Raw genomic sequence first — 16,071 nt, 5'->3', positions numbered from 1 at the left:
ACAGAGTGGTATTGAGTTGTTAACAGGTACGTGAAGGACAAGTGTTGCTGGACTAGCCCATCTTTGCTCAGCAAAGGCAGTTTACAAAGTGCTTTCACATGCGTTACCTCAACTGATTCAAGTTGGTGGCTGGTTGTTAATCTTCCCGAGTCAGAGGAGGAAACTGAGGACCTAGTTTACAGAATAAGTGTGCAGGCCTCCAGCTTCTTTATGTTTCATGTGGGACATTAGCAAGGAAGTGGTCGTTTTCATTCGTTTCATGCTAATTAGGAAAGAACAACAGCGGGCAGCGACACACAAAGATGTGGAGGAAAGCGGATCAGCTCTCCTAAGCTGTTTCTTGAAAATGAAAGCTGTTAGTCACTTAGCGGTATCGGACTCTGCGTCCCTATGGACTATAGCCCACCAGGCCCCTCTGTCTATGGGATTCTCCTGGCAAGAATACTGACTGGACTGGGTTGTCATTCCCTGCTCCAGCGGATTGTCCCGACCCAGGGATGGAACCTGGGTCTTCTGCACTGCACGTGGATTCTTTACCATCTGAGCCACCAGGGAAGCCTTACACCCTGCATTAAGGAAAAGGAGATTATACATGTTTACTTGCTCACCTCAGTTGTAATTCAGATTCTTCCCTTGCTCCCTGTCTTTCCCTATGCCTTTAAGAAAACTATCCGAAACAAAAGGTCTGGTTTATTCCATCCTTTTATTAAGGCTTCTATGTCAGTAACCATACCTGACACTCATGAAAGAAGCACTAGCAGAGTGGGTCATACCTCAGGGTGCTGGCAAGATAGGTGAGAACACCCAAGGATGCACCATTGCCACTGGTTACCACAATGGGGTGCTCTCACAGGATGAATCTGTTCCCCCAATATGTGCATGTTGAGGCCTTAACCCTCAATGTGACAGGATCTGAAAGTGGAGCCCATGGGAGGTGAACAGGTTTAGATGAGGTGATGAGGACAGGACTATCATTATGGGACTAGTTCCCTTGTAGGAAGGGAAAGACAAACAGCTCTCTCTCTGCCCAGGAAAAGCCACATGAGCACACAGGGAGAAGGCAGCTGCCCATAAACCAGGAAGATGGTCTTCCCCAAGAACCAAATCTACTGGCACCTCGATCATGGAATTTCAGCCTCCAGAACTGTGAGAAGTAAACATCCACCGTTTAAAGCACCCCACCCTGTGGAATGTTGTTACAGCAGCCCAAGCTAAGAAAGGTGCTGCTGCTACTGCTAAGTCGCTTCAGTCATGTCCGACTCTGTGCGACCCCAGAGACGGCAGCCCACCAGGCTCCCCCGTCCCTGGGATTCTCCAGGCAAGAACTCTGGAGTGGGTTGCCATTTCCTTCTCCAATGCATGAAAGTGAAAACTGAAAGTGAAGTCGCTCAGTTGTGTCTGACTCTTGGCGACCCCATGGACTGCAGCCTACCAGGCTCCTCCACCCATGGGATTTGCCAGGCAAGAGTACTTGAGTGGGATGCCATTGCCTTCTCCAAAGACAGGTGCTAAAGGGACGCTTAGAAGTGTTTACTAAAGAGAGTTAATTGAGACAATCCCCCGCCTAAATTAGTCTAAATTGCTATTACAAAAACTGATGCTCACAAAACCGAAACAAATCAAGGAGGAAAACACTCCCCACTGCCCCTCCTGGGGAGACAGAGGAGACAGACTAGAATGAGAGGAAGCTCCAGGCATGGAGCTTCCTGCAGGTCTCTGGTCCTGCAGATACTGAAACTGGAGCTGGCCTTCCCCTCGCTGCACACCCTCGGCCTAGGCTCTACCCCCAAAACTCCAGAGTCCATCGAGTCAGTCGGGATTAGGGAAAATGTGAAGAAAAGAGTTAGGATCAGGTATTTGATACAAGTGACTAGATGCAGAGTCTCTCCGGGCCTTGCACAGAGAGCCAGGAGACCTGGCGGGACCACGGCCCCTTTTCCTTCCTCCCAGCCCATGGGCCAGCTCCCCTCTAGCAACAGAAGGTAGAGAAAGCTTCCTGCAAAGGCAAAAACCCAGCCTTCTAAGTAGCTCTCACCCTAGTAAGGCCAACTTTATCCTAAAAAACTACGATCCCGAACAAAGACTTTTATTTCTTCACAGACTCCATTTTCTTCAGTCTTGAAGAGACATTCTTACCCTCTGAGTGGAGACGAGAAACGCGAGACAACACCCCTTACCTTGTCATCTGCAGACAGCAAGCCTCCTCTCAACGTGGTGAAGTACTTGTCGGTATAAGACACAGCGTCACGGGCACGGCCCAACAAGAAGCCCCATGTGCAGCGCTTCCTCTGCTCCCGGATCTCATGCAGGTTGGCATTCAAAGCGAAATACCACCACTCTCGGCAGCTGAAACATTTCATAGCCATCTAGTTAGTTACAGCAAAAGCAATGAAAATGCTATCAACCCAGGGTGATCCACAGCACACTACTCCCATTCTGGACATCTCTTGTTGGCCATCACTTTATGCTTCAAATTCAAATAATATTAGGCTAACTTTAACCTGTGGGGAAAGCTAATCCACTACATCCTCAATGGATACACCAATAATAGTACATTACTCAATTGGTCTGAATGACCCATGACATCAGCCTCTCCCACTGACAGACAATCAAGTGATGACTTTACAGTAAATACCATTGTAAGATACTCAGCAAGGATTTGACTGTTAAATGGAAGACTTCAGGGAAGACTGGAAATACACAAGATCTTTAAAAAAGGTTTAATATATTGACTGGTCAAGTTGAGCACATCTACATGAAAACATTTATTTATCCTATGTGCTTGGTAAGTCACTTCAACCATGTCTGACTCTTTGTGATGCTTTGGACATTTATGCTCTAGATGTCATCAAGTGTATTACATAAATGCTGACCAAACCGGTTAGGAGAAAAGATACAAGGGAGTAGGTTCAAGAGTGCTACAAATTATTTACCACACAGTCAGATCCCACCAGAGCAAGGCTAGTCTCCTTGCTACATGAGACTGAGTTGTTGCTGCTGTTCAGCTGCTAAGTTGTATCCCACTCTTTGCACCCCCATGGACTGTAACCCACCAGGCTCCTCTGTCCATCCAGTTCTCCATGCAAAAATACTAGACAGGGTTGCCATTTCCTTCTCCCAGACCAGCGATCGAACCCAAGTCTCCTGTGTCTCCTGCACTGGGCTGGCAGATTTTTTACCACTGAACCACCAAGGAAACCTACCTGAGACTGAGAGGACCTTCTAAATTCCACTATGCTTGACCTAAGAGTAAACCCGTGACACCAGAGATACACAATAGCATGATAACAATGATAACAGAAATGGCATTTTAAAAACCAGAAAAATCGACTATACTTTCATCTTCAACCATGTGAAAAAGACAGTGAGGCACATTTCTGATCTCTAGACAAAAAAGAACATGCTAGAAAATGCATTCCACACACAACACTTAATTGACAATCCTTACTTCTCAGACACGGCCACTTTGGGTTTCCATTTTCGGAACTTCACCTGCCTCTCCTTTCGCTCCAGCTCCTTGAGGAATTCCATGATTTGCCGGTACTGCAGCTTTTTATTAGAAATTAAGCAGTACAAGGTTAGAACTGGTTTATTTCTTTTGCTCAGTAAAGACATTACACATCACAGGGACAAGTCATACTAGTCAACCCAGTGAGCTGAAATCCAGTGCCAACTGCAAGACCAAACTCCAGCACTATGCAGCATGTCTCTCTGAACACTATCAGCTAAGTACACAGATCCACTGTCTCTCTTATGCTCTTCGTTCAGCACTTAAAAACATCAAATCAAACTAACCTGAGACACACCCAACCCAAACATATAAAGACAGTGGGTTCTGCATCCACCATAGCTTGGTCTCATGAGCATTTCCTTTCCCACGAGGGGACCCTTCATGAACACCCCAGTTAGCAGCAGACAGTAACAGGAAGCAGGAGGGTACCTGAGAGAGTTTCAAGGGAATGGTCTCCAGGTGAATATCACATTCAATTCGGGGAGTGTGCCGAGAGCGCAGAGGCTCTTTGGAGCAGTTTCTCTTCAGAAGAGCAGATGCACACACGGGCTCCAAGATGTAGTGATGGTCACGACTCTCCATGCTCCTGTCCATGGCCTCCTGAGTGTCACAAGAATGGCTGTCATTACAGCAGATGTTTCCCAGATTGAGTCACCCGGGGCAAGGTTGTCTAATCTACAGCATATGACATCAGAATCCAAAAGCAGGAGAAAACTGGGAATCTAAAGCTCTTCAGCATTTTTAAATTTGTATTTATATTTCTTACAGGTAATACATTCACACAGTTTACAATTTTCAAGGCAAAAAAAGTGAAATCTCTCCTTCCTACTCCTTCTTTCAGTCACCCAGTTACCCTATTCTGCAGCAACCAATGACACCAGTTTCTTACATATTCCACCAGAAGCATTCTGTACAGATTCAGGCAAATGCGTAACTTTTTGATTTTTAAAACCAGTCTTACACAGAAGGTACACTTGCTTTTTTACCCTAGTTTTTGAAACTTAATACTGTGTCTTAGAGACTATTATGTATTCATTATAAAGATCTCTGCCCTTTATTTTTCATAGCTGCATACTCTTCTACTGTATGAATGCACAGCATTTATTTAATCAAACTGGCAAAACAAAAACCATTCTGTACAACAGAATACAAGGATAATCGTGGTTGAGGGAAATATGAGAACTTTCTCTCCATTTCACTTAAAACCACCTACAATTTCTTCACAAAAAGATTAAACTGAGATTTTTTTCTAAATATCCTTCACAAATGGTAATATTTTACATCCAATGATTTACAATGACATTCTAAGTATTCTTAAAGGAATGCCACCAAAGGTGAAATTTCAACATAAAGCATAGTAAGAAATCTCTTCTTAAGAGTCACTGCCAAGAGAGCAGAGAACACTAGGACGTTAGGTGCACGCAGCTGAACACCATCCAACAGAAGTATACGCAGCAACACTGATAAATCTCAAAAACGGAGCTTTAAATGAAAAAAAGAAAACAAATCTATAATACACTATGAATGTAAAACATACACAAATCCCTATATATTTTTTAGAGTTACAGACATAGCAAGTACCTCAAGAAAACATACTCATACATACTCAACAGTGGATGCCAAGGAGGGAAAGCAGGTGGGAACAGGAGCAGAGACCCAGAGAACAAAACCCTACATGGCCATGACCCTACACACTTTATTGCTGTGCTGTGTTATAAGAGAGCCCTGCCAGAATCATACCTGTAACTCCACCTGAGGCAAATCCCCCAATAAAGTGCAATCGACATCCCAATAGATGCTAAACTCTGCCACGTCTAATTGCTTTTTCCGCATTAATTTCTGTACCTGAGGGAAGACAGGGAAGAAAGCATGATTCTTTATTCATGAATCTATTCATTCATTCAACAGGCCATTAGTGACGAATCACACATAGGACACTTTGCAAGGTGCTGAGGTTACAAAACAATGAAAACATGGTTCTGCTCTTAAAGAGTTCAGAATCTAGCTGAATGGAAACACAAAGATGTGAACAAATGTAATTAAGCAGAGGAAAGCAGAGGAAGAATATATAAGATGCTACAAGCAAACAACTAAAAAAATACCACTGGGCAGATCAGTATCCAAAGCTGTGTATGTTTCAGACAGAGGGTGGAAGGGAAGGTTTGGGACACATGGCAAGGAATGGGGCCAATGACACACTAGGCTCCACTGCCTCAAAGGACAGAGAACACATCTGCATAACTGAAGCGCTGCATTCAGGGGTGGGGCAGCACTGGGCACGTGTACCAACACACACAAGGAGTGGAGAGGTTCTTGAGTACTGAGAAAAGTAGGTTGCAGTGTTACTAGGTGTACTAGGCTGAAAGCTCCCCCTGCACCCCACAAAATTCGTGTTGTCCCAGAACCTGTGAGTGGGGGAACTTACCCGGAAATAGGGTCATTGCAGATGTAATCAGATTAAAATAAGGTCATACTGATCAGAGAGGAAAACAAAAAATACCTAGAGAAAATGCAAGCACAACAATCCAAAACCTACAAGATGAAGCAAAAGCAGTTCTAAGAGGGAAGTTTATAGCAATACAATCTCACCTCAAGAAACAAGAAAAGTCTCAATAAACAACCTAACCTCACACCTAAAACAATTAGAGAAAAAAGATCAATATGGCTTTTATTGTATTTTATATGATTAAAACTGAACTTTTTGTGAAAAAAAATAAGGTCATCTATATTGGGATAGACCCTGAACAATATGTTTTTTCATTGTATTTTATTTTATATGATTAAAACTGTCGAATTCTTTGTGGGAAAAAAAAAGGTCATAGAGGATTGGGGTGGGCCCTAATCTAATCACTGGTGTCCTTAAAAGAAGAGGAAACAGACACACACGGGGAGAAGGCCATGTGAAAACAGAGGCAGAGAAAAAAAAAAAGAAAACAGAGGCAGACTGGAGTGATGTACCCATAGCCAAGGCAACTATGGGAAGCAAGGAGAGACGCAGGGGACAGTTTCTCCCTCAGAGTCTCTAGGAGGAACCAACTCTGCCAGCACCTTGACCTTGGACTCTGGCCTCCAGCACTGAAGAAACCATCTAGTTTGTAGTTAATTTGTTATCTAGCCCTAGGAAACTGATAAAATAAGAAGTCTGTCACACCAAGGAGTTTGGATGTCACACCTGAAGGGACACAAAACCACTGAGGGCTTTGCTGTAGACATGTGCAAGGACCAGCTATGTGTTTTAGAAAGAGAACCCTGGCAACAGTGCAAGGTGGAGCTCCCCTCTACCCCAAATGGAGTCAAGAGTTTGTCAAGATAACAAGCAAGTCTGCAAAATCAAGCTACAGTTCAGGAATACAGCAACCCTTGAACAACTTGGGAGTTATGGGTGTCAACCCTCCTGGCAGTCAAAAATCCTCATATAACTTTCTGCTCAGCCCTCCTATTCATGGTTCTGCGCTGGAGGATCATGTGATACTGTGGTTATGTTTTTAAAAAGAAGTCTGTGGACAAGTGGACCCGCAGTATTCAAGCCCATCTTGTTGGAGGATCCACTGCACCTGGTTGCTCTGAGCAGGGCACCTCCAGCCCCAAGCAGCCACTTCCACTTGCCCCTGTGTCCCGTACAAACACCATCACTCTCCTCTGGATGCCAGGACGTGGGAAAGGCTGAGAAGCCCTGGCACAGGGCGAATCAAGAGCCTGGGACAGAAGTGAGGCAGGGTCGGAAGTCAGGAGCTTACTGACTCAGGCAGAAGCTGACAGGATCCTAAGTCAGACAGTCGAAGTGAGGGGGAGTGGAAGAGCCATGTTTGAGATACCTTGCAGGGAAAACTGGCAGGATGCTGTGACCAATGGATACAGAAGCTGAAGAATAAGAAGTGAAGAAATGAGCACAGGCGTCTAAAGCCGAGTGTCATGGGTGAGAACATGCGGTCTGAAGCAAGAGAGGCAAACTTGTTCTGTAAAGGGCTCCCCAGTGTCCTCGGCTGTAGTACAGGATAACAGTGGTAATGAAGAGTAACGAGAATTCAATGAGGAAAATCAAGTAAAGCACTAAGAATAGTGCCTGGCACAAGAAAGGGCTCAAAAGCCAGTTTTCATGTGTCTGTTTGTAACATGCAGTAACATGTCAGAGAAAAAAAGGAAAAAAGTTGGTTTCAGGGAAGCAAAATGAGCAGCTGGAATATAATGGGATCATTTTGATAACAAGCCTAAAATACCACAGGCTTCCATGATGGACCAGCGGTAAAGAACCCTCCTGCCAATGCAGGAGACACAGATTCGATGTCTGGGTTGGGAAGATCCCCTGGAGCAGGGCATGGCAAACCACTCCAGTATTCTTGCCTGAAGAACCCCATGGACAGAGGAGCCTGGTGGGCTATAGTCCATGGGGTTGCAAAAGAGTTGGACATGACTGAGTGACTAAACAAAATACCACAAAGGCATCCCATAGGAATAGACCCTGAATCTGAAGACCGGAAGAGGAGTGGAGAATGGCTTTCAAGATGTGGATGCCGTCGGCACATATTCCCAGGTGGCTGAAAAAACCCTGAAACAGAGTAAGTGTACCCCGAGAGTGCACGTAAGGACAGAAGAAAATAAAAAATGAGATCCATTCTGCACCTCAGTTTCTTCACGTGTAAAACGTGCCAACATTGATGGATGAATGAAATAATGACAGGTCAGAGGAAATTAACACAAAAGACATCACACCTGCCAAAGAACATGGAGAAAAAGATGGTGATCTCACAGAACACAAAAGGACTCAAGGGACAGTCCCAAATGCCCCAGACCTGGTGCTTTCTTCCTGGTTTGCAGGTGTATTTCATACTCACAGGCTCATTCATGGCATTTTGCATGGATACATTCTTAATGCAGATGCCAAATGCAAAAGGATGGGAAGGGTTGGTAACACCATCTTCAAAGCGCAAATGGACATCTTGAATTTTTAACTGCAAGAGGGAAAAAAACAATTAGACAACTGCAGCAGGTAGAGTACTATAAGCAGGGGTCAAACTGTGCTTGAGCCACTTAAGTAAACCACAGCAGGTATTTTACACAAACACACCCAATATTGGGTAAATACACCCAATACTCTAAGTTCCTAAGAGTTATAATCACAAACTGGACATGAATGACATTTCTTTTGATTAGTGCCATCTCAAGAAGAGAGTTAATGGTACTTCCATGGAATCATTTCAGAAAACACCTTAAACACTGAACTAAAGTAGTACCCACTGTATCTAGACAAATGGCCCGCCCTCTCTTATGATATCTTCATCTGGCCCCTGTGCCCTCAAACCTAGACACAGGAATACGAGCAGGGCATTTCCACTCTGACCTTATTTACTTCCCTGTGCCTCTACAGCAGAGCTACTAAAAAAGCACTCTGCTTCAATGAATTAAAAAATAACCGTGAAAAGATCACTCATAGAATGGGAGAAAACACTTGCAAGTCATGGGTATCTCATAGGGGTGAGAATCCAGGATATATAAAGAACTCTTACAACTCAATAGTAAAGAATTCATTTTTATAAATGGAAAAGGAGTTTGAATAGACGCTTCTCCAAAAGATAAACAAAAAGCCGATAAGCACCTGAAAAGATACTCAACAACATTAACCATTAAGGAAATGCAAATCTAAATCACACTGAGGTATCACTTCGTGCCCACTAATATGGCTATTATTAAAAAACAGACAATAACAAGTGCTTGTCAGGATGTGGAAAAACTGAAATGTTCACACATTACCAGTGAAACTATAAAACTGTTCCTCAAAAAATTTGACATATAGTTACCATATGATGCAACAGCTCCACTTCAGGTGTGTGCTCAAGAGAAATGAAAACATGTTCACACAAAACCAGATACGTGAATGTTTACAACAGCAATATTCCTAAGAGCCAAACAGTGGAGACAACCCAAATGATAAAATGTGGCCCACCCTGAGAACTGCAAAAACTCTAGGTATGAACGTTCCATTCAAACACCTCCACTAAAAGACTTGAAACTTTAATGAAGGCTCCTAGCAGCCTCAGGCTGTGTCCCTGGAACAGACATTCCATCCCCTTCCTGAGTTCCTATGTGGAAAAGCTCAGGGCTATCTGCTCCAGCCAACATCTGACAATAGCGTACACCACCCCCCGATTTCTTAGAGCATTTATCAAAAAGGGCTTACAGCTGTGAATCCTTTCGCTGTCCCTATGTGATGTATCTCCTACAACTCAAGGACCTAAAAGCCATTCCCTTGAAATGCAATCATCAGGAAGAAAGGGGTTCCTGTCGCCCATCTCTATGGAAGAAGAGAAGTCCAGCTAGCAGATACAGCTGACCTAATCACATCCACACTGACCAACCCTTTGTAATTTTCCTCCTGAGCCCTGCCCACCCCACCCCCACCAACACACACATACACACCCTCATTCTCCCTTTAAAACACCTGGTCACCTCTGTACAAGTTGGAATGGAGCTCTGCTCTTTCCCCTACTGTCAGGAGTCACTGAATAAAGTCTGTTTTCACCACTTTAACTTCACTCCAGCTTTGTTCATCTTTGGCAATCCATACAATGGAATATATTATTCAGTCATAAAGGGAATAAAAGTACTGATACATGCCACAACATGGATGAACCTTGGGAGCATTATGCTAAAAAGCCAGATGCAAAAGGCCACGTAGTGTACACCTCCACTGATATGAAATGTCCAGATTGCAAAAATCCATAAAGTACATTAGTGGTTGCAGGGGGCTGGAGGAGAGGGGAATTTGAAGTGGTTGCTAGTTGGGTATAGAGCATCTTTGAGGAATAATGAAAATATTCTGGAATTAGACAGTGGTGATCAATGCTCAACTTTGCAAATATATCAAAAAACACTAGTTTGTACACTTTAAAATTGTAAACTTTATGGTATGTGAGCTAAATCTCAAAGTTACTATTAAAAATAAAGTTAAAATAATGACAATATCTAAAAAATCAATGAGATAAATAACTGCCTGAAAAAGAATTCAAAGCAGTCACCTCAAATGTACTGATCTTTTTACCAATGTTACCAAAGTTATGAATTCAGCAACCTCAGACTGTATTCTGGGGAGGAGTGGGACACCTTAAAAAAAAATGTGGCCTGTCACATGGCATTGCATGAAAACCCTGGAGTTGGTACCTATGGGCTGATTCTTATGACGCTCCTGAAAATTAGTGTGAACCCTATTCTCGGTTTTGAGGACAAAACAAAATGGTAATTAAAGCAGAAAATATGGCCAGCGGCCCAAGCACTGTAACTCATCACACGGCCCCAGACTCGGCGGTCAGAGAGTTGTTCACAACACACTGTATAATCAACTGGAAACCATATCCAACAGCTCTTCTTGTCCACAGGAAGAAACTGAGACCAGAGAGATTAAGTGATTTGCCCTGCAACCAGATAGGATTTGTCTTCTTAGGAGGTATATCCTTCAGCAAGTGGCGTTCCCATATTCAAAAAGAAAATGAAGTGAAATGTCAGTGATATTAAAACGCCTACTCACACTAACTGAAGCAAGAAAAACTTGTGTGTGACTCACTTTTCAGGTTCTCCCTCCAATACCACCTAGGAAAAGGCACACCTGCACAGTCAGCATTCTCTGCAGACACTCTGTGATCAGTTACACCCACGAGAATCCAGCAACCATGACATGAAAACATTTAAGCCAGAGCAGTCCCCTTTCGTGTTCATACTTTATAAAAAGCCATTAGGACTTACTTCAATGTTCTCCACAATCCTCGTAACTACTGAGGCAGTGACTGAATACCAGTAAGACTCCCCTTTCTGCTGGCGTTCGTTCTACAAAGGAAAGAGCTGGTGTTAGAATCCAGGGCTTTGCTGATTTCGAGTCTCACCACCACCGCTCTCAGGCCAAGAGGATTTCTGCCTTGCCTTCCATTTTTCCTCCAGGGCCTGAAGGAGAGCTTTCTTGCGCTCCCTTTCCAATAGCTTCTCCTTTTCATCATTGAAATCCTGTATTTTTTCAGGGGCTCCAATTAAATGAAGGCTGGAGATGGAGATCACCCAAGGGTCCACATGGGGGCGGTAGAAGGGAATCTGAAGGGTCACTTTCCCAATTAAGCCTGGGAAAAGGAAAGTCTTGTTAAATGTCTGACACGTGTTTTAAATTCTATTTTTCTGTATTCTTCTAGTGTCCTTTATGGAGTATTATTATTTTTACCATTTACTTTTTAAGAAGACAAGCAGTCAGTTTTCCCACATGTGAAACAAACGCTACTAGGCTGAAAGCTGTAAGAACAAAGGCATAAAAAGTAGAAGCTGGAACAAGGTCAGTGTAACTTTTTCATATCAAATGCAACATCTCTACTCTGGAAATTACCTCTTCCCCAATGGGACTACATCATAAATTTCCCTGGGGTTTCTTTCTCCCCATGGCACTTGCACAAGCCTGTGGGCACACAACTCATTTCTTTTTCATTATTAATTAGTTGGCTGATAGGTACTTACTAGGAGTTAACAGACTTACAATACACCCAATTTCGAACACAGCGACTGAAACATTGGTCATGTTGCGATGGAATTCTATCGAGAAGGAATTCTGACTCTTCATGAGACCTTGGACTGATAGGAAAGCTAAATGGCCTGGGAGAACCGTGACACATATTTCCCGAGTTCTACCATTTCTAGCCAAGCCTCCCAGAACACAAAGCTTCTTTAGCTTCAATTAATAACAGGCAAGTCACCACCAAGGAGTAAAGCATGAGAGCATGTGAACTGTCTGACCTAAGGGATCTCTCAGAGATCCACACAGCCCAACTAACAGTCTACCTCGGAAAGTAGAACGTTAGCAGAGTGTAATCGTGCCTGCCTAAGATCTAGAATTTGAGCACAAGCAAACTGTTATATTTAAGATAAAAGAGTATCATTGACACCAAGTGATCAGCTGTATAATCCAGTAACAAATGAAGATATATGTCACAACAAATAATGAAAAAATAATTTTGGCTTTATCTAGAAAAATCAAAGTCAGCTCTTACATTTAATAAAATTTATATTATAACCTGAAACCATACACCAATGTTCACAACAAAGAATTCTAACAATAATTAGTGCACAGTTGCAATTCTAATCTTAACTAGTTGGGAGGACAATTATATGACAGCAAAATATGACTTCTGCTACATTCCATTTTGGCAGAGCAAGCATAACAAGGGTCATTTTTGCCAAAACATTAGAAAACATCAATTTTCCCTAAAAGCCTCTCTTAATCCTTTGATATTCAATTAAGAACTCTTTGGCAGTATCGACCATGTCATCATTCTTGAGAGTTTCTTTCAGATTCTAACTTGTCACTGCCTTGGCTTCTGACTCTGGCAGTTCACCCATGACTTGAGTTAATGTCAAGAAAGCCTAAATCTCTTGCAAATTTTCCATTTTATTTCACCTAGCAACTGATTTACATTGTACATACACTTTATTGTAATATATGTACCCTCAAAATAAGGGAAAGACTGACTGACATCAACAGGCTACTGGTCAACGACAAGCAGTGTCTAAAGAGGGACTAATTTTATGCATGGTCACTTAATAGAGAATATTTTTATTCTGTGACAATTCTTGTTTCTTTACCAAATCTAGTAACTGCAAAACTCCAATAATACTTGCAAACGTTAACTGAGTGTGCTGGGCACTGTACTGAGTAATTTTAATGCATTAACTCAGGTATTCCTCTCAACCACCCTACGACGTAACTATGATCGTCCCATCTTAATGACAAGGAAGCACACACAGAGTTGTGAGGGAACTGCCCCAAAGTCACACAGCCAGAAAATGGCAGACATGGAATAGAAACCCAAGCATACTGTTCCCGAGCCCACCTTTCATTCAAGAGAGTCAACTGTCTCTCAGTAATATGTAAAACCTGTGTGCTGTGCTCAGTCACTTCAGGCATGTCTGACTCTTTGTGACCCCATGGACTGCACCCCACCAGGCTCCTCTGTCTATGGGATCCTCCGCTGGAGTGGGTAGCCATTCCCTCCTCCAGGGATCTTACCAACCCAGGGATCGAACTCGAGTCTCCTGTGCCTCCTCTATTGCAGGCAGGCTCTTTACCACTAAGCCACTGGGGAAGCCCAAAATGTATAATGAATTCTCTAAAAATAAGAATCTCCTGGGTCTAAGACAGAAGTTCCCAGACCTTTAAAAATCACCTGGGGAGCTTAGTAAAGGTGCAGGTTTAAAAACTAAATAAAAAATGATGCAGGTTCAATGACACTTCTTCAGAAACTCTAATTCAGTAAGTCTGGGGGCTACAACCACCCCAAGAGCATCCTGACACTAGCAGCCTAGGGACCACACTTAAAGACTGATCAAAACTCCTATTCTGCCTGGTCCAACAGAGCCAGACGCAAGGGTTCTCAGTTTCCACGTCCCAAACGATGTAATACTGCCTCCCTCGCCCTTGTTTCACATACCAGCTTTGACCTCGAATGGTAATTCCAGTTCTTTCAAGGCATCTTTCTTTAAAGGCAAGTTTTCTAATTCAACAGCACCTAAAAAATAGAAACACCATAACATGTTCATCCAACAGATGCAGTAGGTGCCTACCGTATGTAAATCAGTGACGAGTAAAGGGAGAGTTTCCCATGGAGGCCCAGGCTGTACCTACTACTGTGCTTTATCTGTACTGATGTCCTGACCTGCCCACTCTGACATGTAAGCCTGCCAGCAGATGAAGGGTTTAGGGCAGGGATCAGACTCTTAACGAGCCAGGGAGTAAATATTTCAGTCCTTACAGGGTCTATTGTACATTCTCTCTTTTTTTTCTCTACAAGTCTTTAAAAATGGAAAAGCCATTCTCAGCTAGCAGAGGATCTGGCCAGGTGGCCAGTTTACATGCCCCAAGTTTAGGCTAATATTCACCCAAGGACCATTAACATTTGGATCACCTGGGATGAAACACAGATCCTGGTTTCCCCACCCAGATATCTCTGAAATTGAAACAGAAATTTGCCCTTTTTAACAAGCTCTCCTCATCCACCGCCCGCCCTCCTAAAATGATATATTCCACACCATGTCTAAGAGCTCCTGTGAGTTCAGTAAAGTTGGTCATCAGAAGCAAGTACATTCTCTCTTCTGGAAAGCCAGCCTAAACAGGTTCTCCTTCCCACCCTCACTTGCAGAGTAATGAGCAAAGGCATGAACTGGACCACTGCTCAAGGTCCTTTTCAGTCCCAGCTTTTACCATCACTTAAACCCAAAAGTACTAGATGTCTCCGAAGCAGACTGACGGGACAGTCATGGGGGTGACACTCACTCCCGAAGCTACGGAAGTGACCCTCCCCTGTGCCTAAGGCACGGTGCTGGCCCCTGGGATTATAAACAAAGGCAGGCAGGGTCCCCACCCTCAAAAAGCTGGGGACACAGGCATCGTTTTATAAACTTGTTTGAGCAACAAAGTTGATTTCTGAGTCATATAAATCTGTCTGAAATATATTTTCAAGAACAGAAAGTACAGACAACAACTAGCAACCATTAGCTGGCAAGAGAACTCAGAAGAAAGGAAAGCAAGTCTTTTCCTCCAAAGACAAACTAATACAAGAAACCTGATTACTTCCCCCTTTGAATGATTAAGATGTGCCTTACTGGCATCTAAAGAAGTATTCAAAGCTAGCATCTAGGTAGATTCTGAGCAAAAGGACCCAACTTATTTTTCAGATGTTTGGAGTAACACTTGTCCACATAGCATTCCACACACCTTAAGACGAACCAAAAAGAGAAGTTAATTGTCTCAGAGAGCCCAGAAACAACTCTATATCCACATTTGGGGAGAAAATAATCATTAGGGGAAAAAAATGTGAAACACATCCCTTATCAGTTGAAACTGACTTAAAGGGAGGAAACCATACAGTTTCTTCTTTTAAAGAGCAACATTTGCAATTTGACTCACTTGCCCTATTTTTCAACACCCAAATCTGTCACAAAGGCAGACAGCCCCAGGTTTCCATGGCTGCTGTGCCACATGGAGAACTGGACTTGCAGGCAATCCATGCAACGTTAACAATTAAAGAAGCTGAACCAAAGAGAGCAAAGGAGGTGGTCTCGAAAGAAGACACAGAGGCAAAAATGAAGAAAAAGGCAGCCTAAAGAGCCCAAAACAAGGGAATCAGACAAAACACAGATCGAAGGCTTCCTACTTCCCTACCCACAACCAGCCCTGCCGGGAAAGGTCCCTCCAAGGAACCAGGCCACAAAGCACCCAGCAGAGGTGAACGCCTTAGAGATGACAATGTTCGTTGATTTCCAGGCAGAAAGTCTACAGACTTACTTATGGATGGCTCTCTCATGCCAAAATTCCTCAGCTTAGATTAATAAGAAATCTACTCACTAGTGTGTAGTGCGTGTGCACTCAGTTGTGTCCAACTCTTTGCAACCCCAGGGACTATAGCCCACCAGGCTACAGAGGACTGTTCATGAAATCTCCCAGGCAAGAATACTGGAGTGAGTTGCCATTTCCTACTCAAGGGGATCTTCCCAACTCAGGGATCGAACCCAGGTCTCCTGCATTGGCAGGCGGATTCTTT

General features: G+C 43.4%; 1 protein-coding gene across 5 annotated transcripts in view; it reads right to left on the bottom strand.

Moving 5' to 3' along the window:
- The window catches only part of VPS13D (vacuolar protein sorting 13 homolog D), a 266,175-nt gene that overhangs the window by 238,550 nt on the left and 11,554 nt on the right, over nt 1-16,071 (bottom strand). For all 5 annotated transcript variants that reach the window (XM_040263469.1, XM_040263472.1, XM_040263473.1 and 2 more), the window contains exons 3-10: nt 13,963-14,040; nt 11,420-11,610; nt 11,246-11,326; nt 8,344-8,460; nt 5,252-5,356; nt 3,941-4,111; nt 3,449-3,549; nt 2,178-2,346 (exon numbers count right to left, since the gene is read on the bottom strand). In XM_040263469.1, the coding sequence (XP_040119403.1) occupies nt 2,178-2,346; nt 3,449-3,549; nt 3,941-4,111; nt 5,252-5,356; nt 8,344-8,460; nt 11,246-11,326; nt 11,420-11,610; nt 13,963-14,040 (1,013 nt within the window). The remainder of the gene's footprint in view (nt 1-2,177; nt 2,347-3,448; nt 3,550-3,940; nt 4,112-5,251; nt 5,357-8,343; nt 8,461-11,245; nt 11,327-11,419; nt 11,611-13,962; nt 14,041-16,071) is intronic.

The sequence above is a fragment of the Oryx dammah genome, unplaced genomic scaffold, assembly GCF_014754425.2.
Source record: "Oryx dammah isolate SB20612 unplaced genomic scaffold, SCBI_Odam_1.1 HiC_scaffold_21, whole genome shotgun sequence".
Lineage (NCBI taxonomy): Eukaryota > Metazoa > Chordata > Mammalia > Artiodactyla > Bovidae > Oryx > Oryx dammah.
The sequence above is the reverse complement of the archived record's forward strand: the minus strand, read 5'-3'. Positions and strand labels throughout refer to the sequence as shown.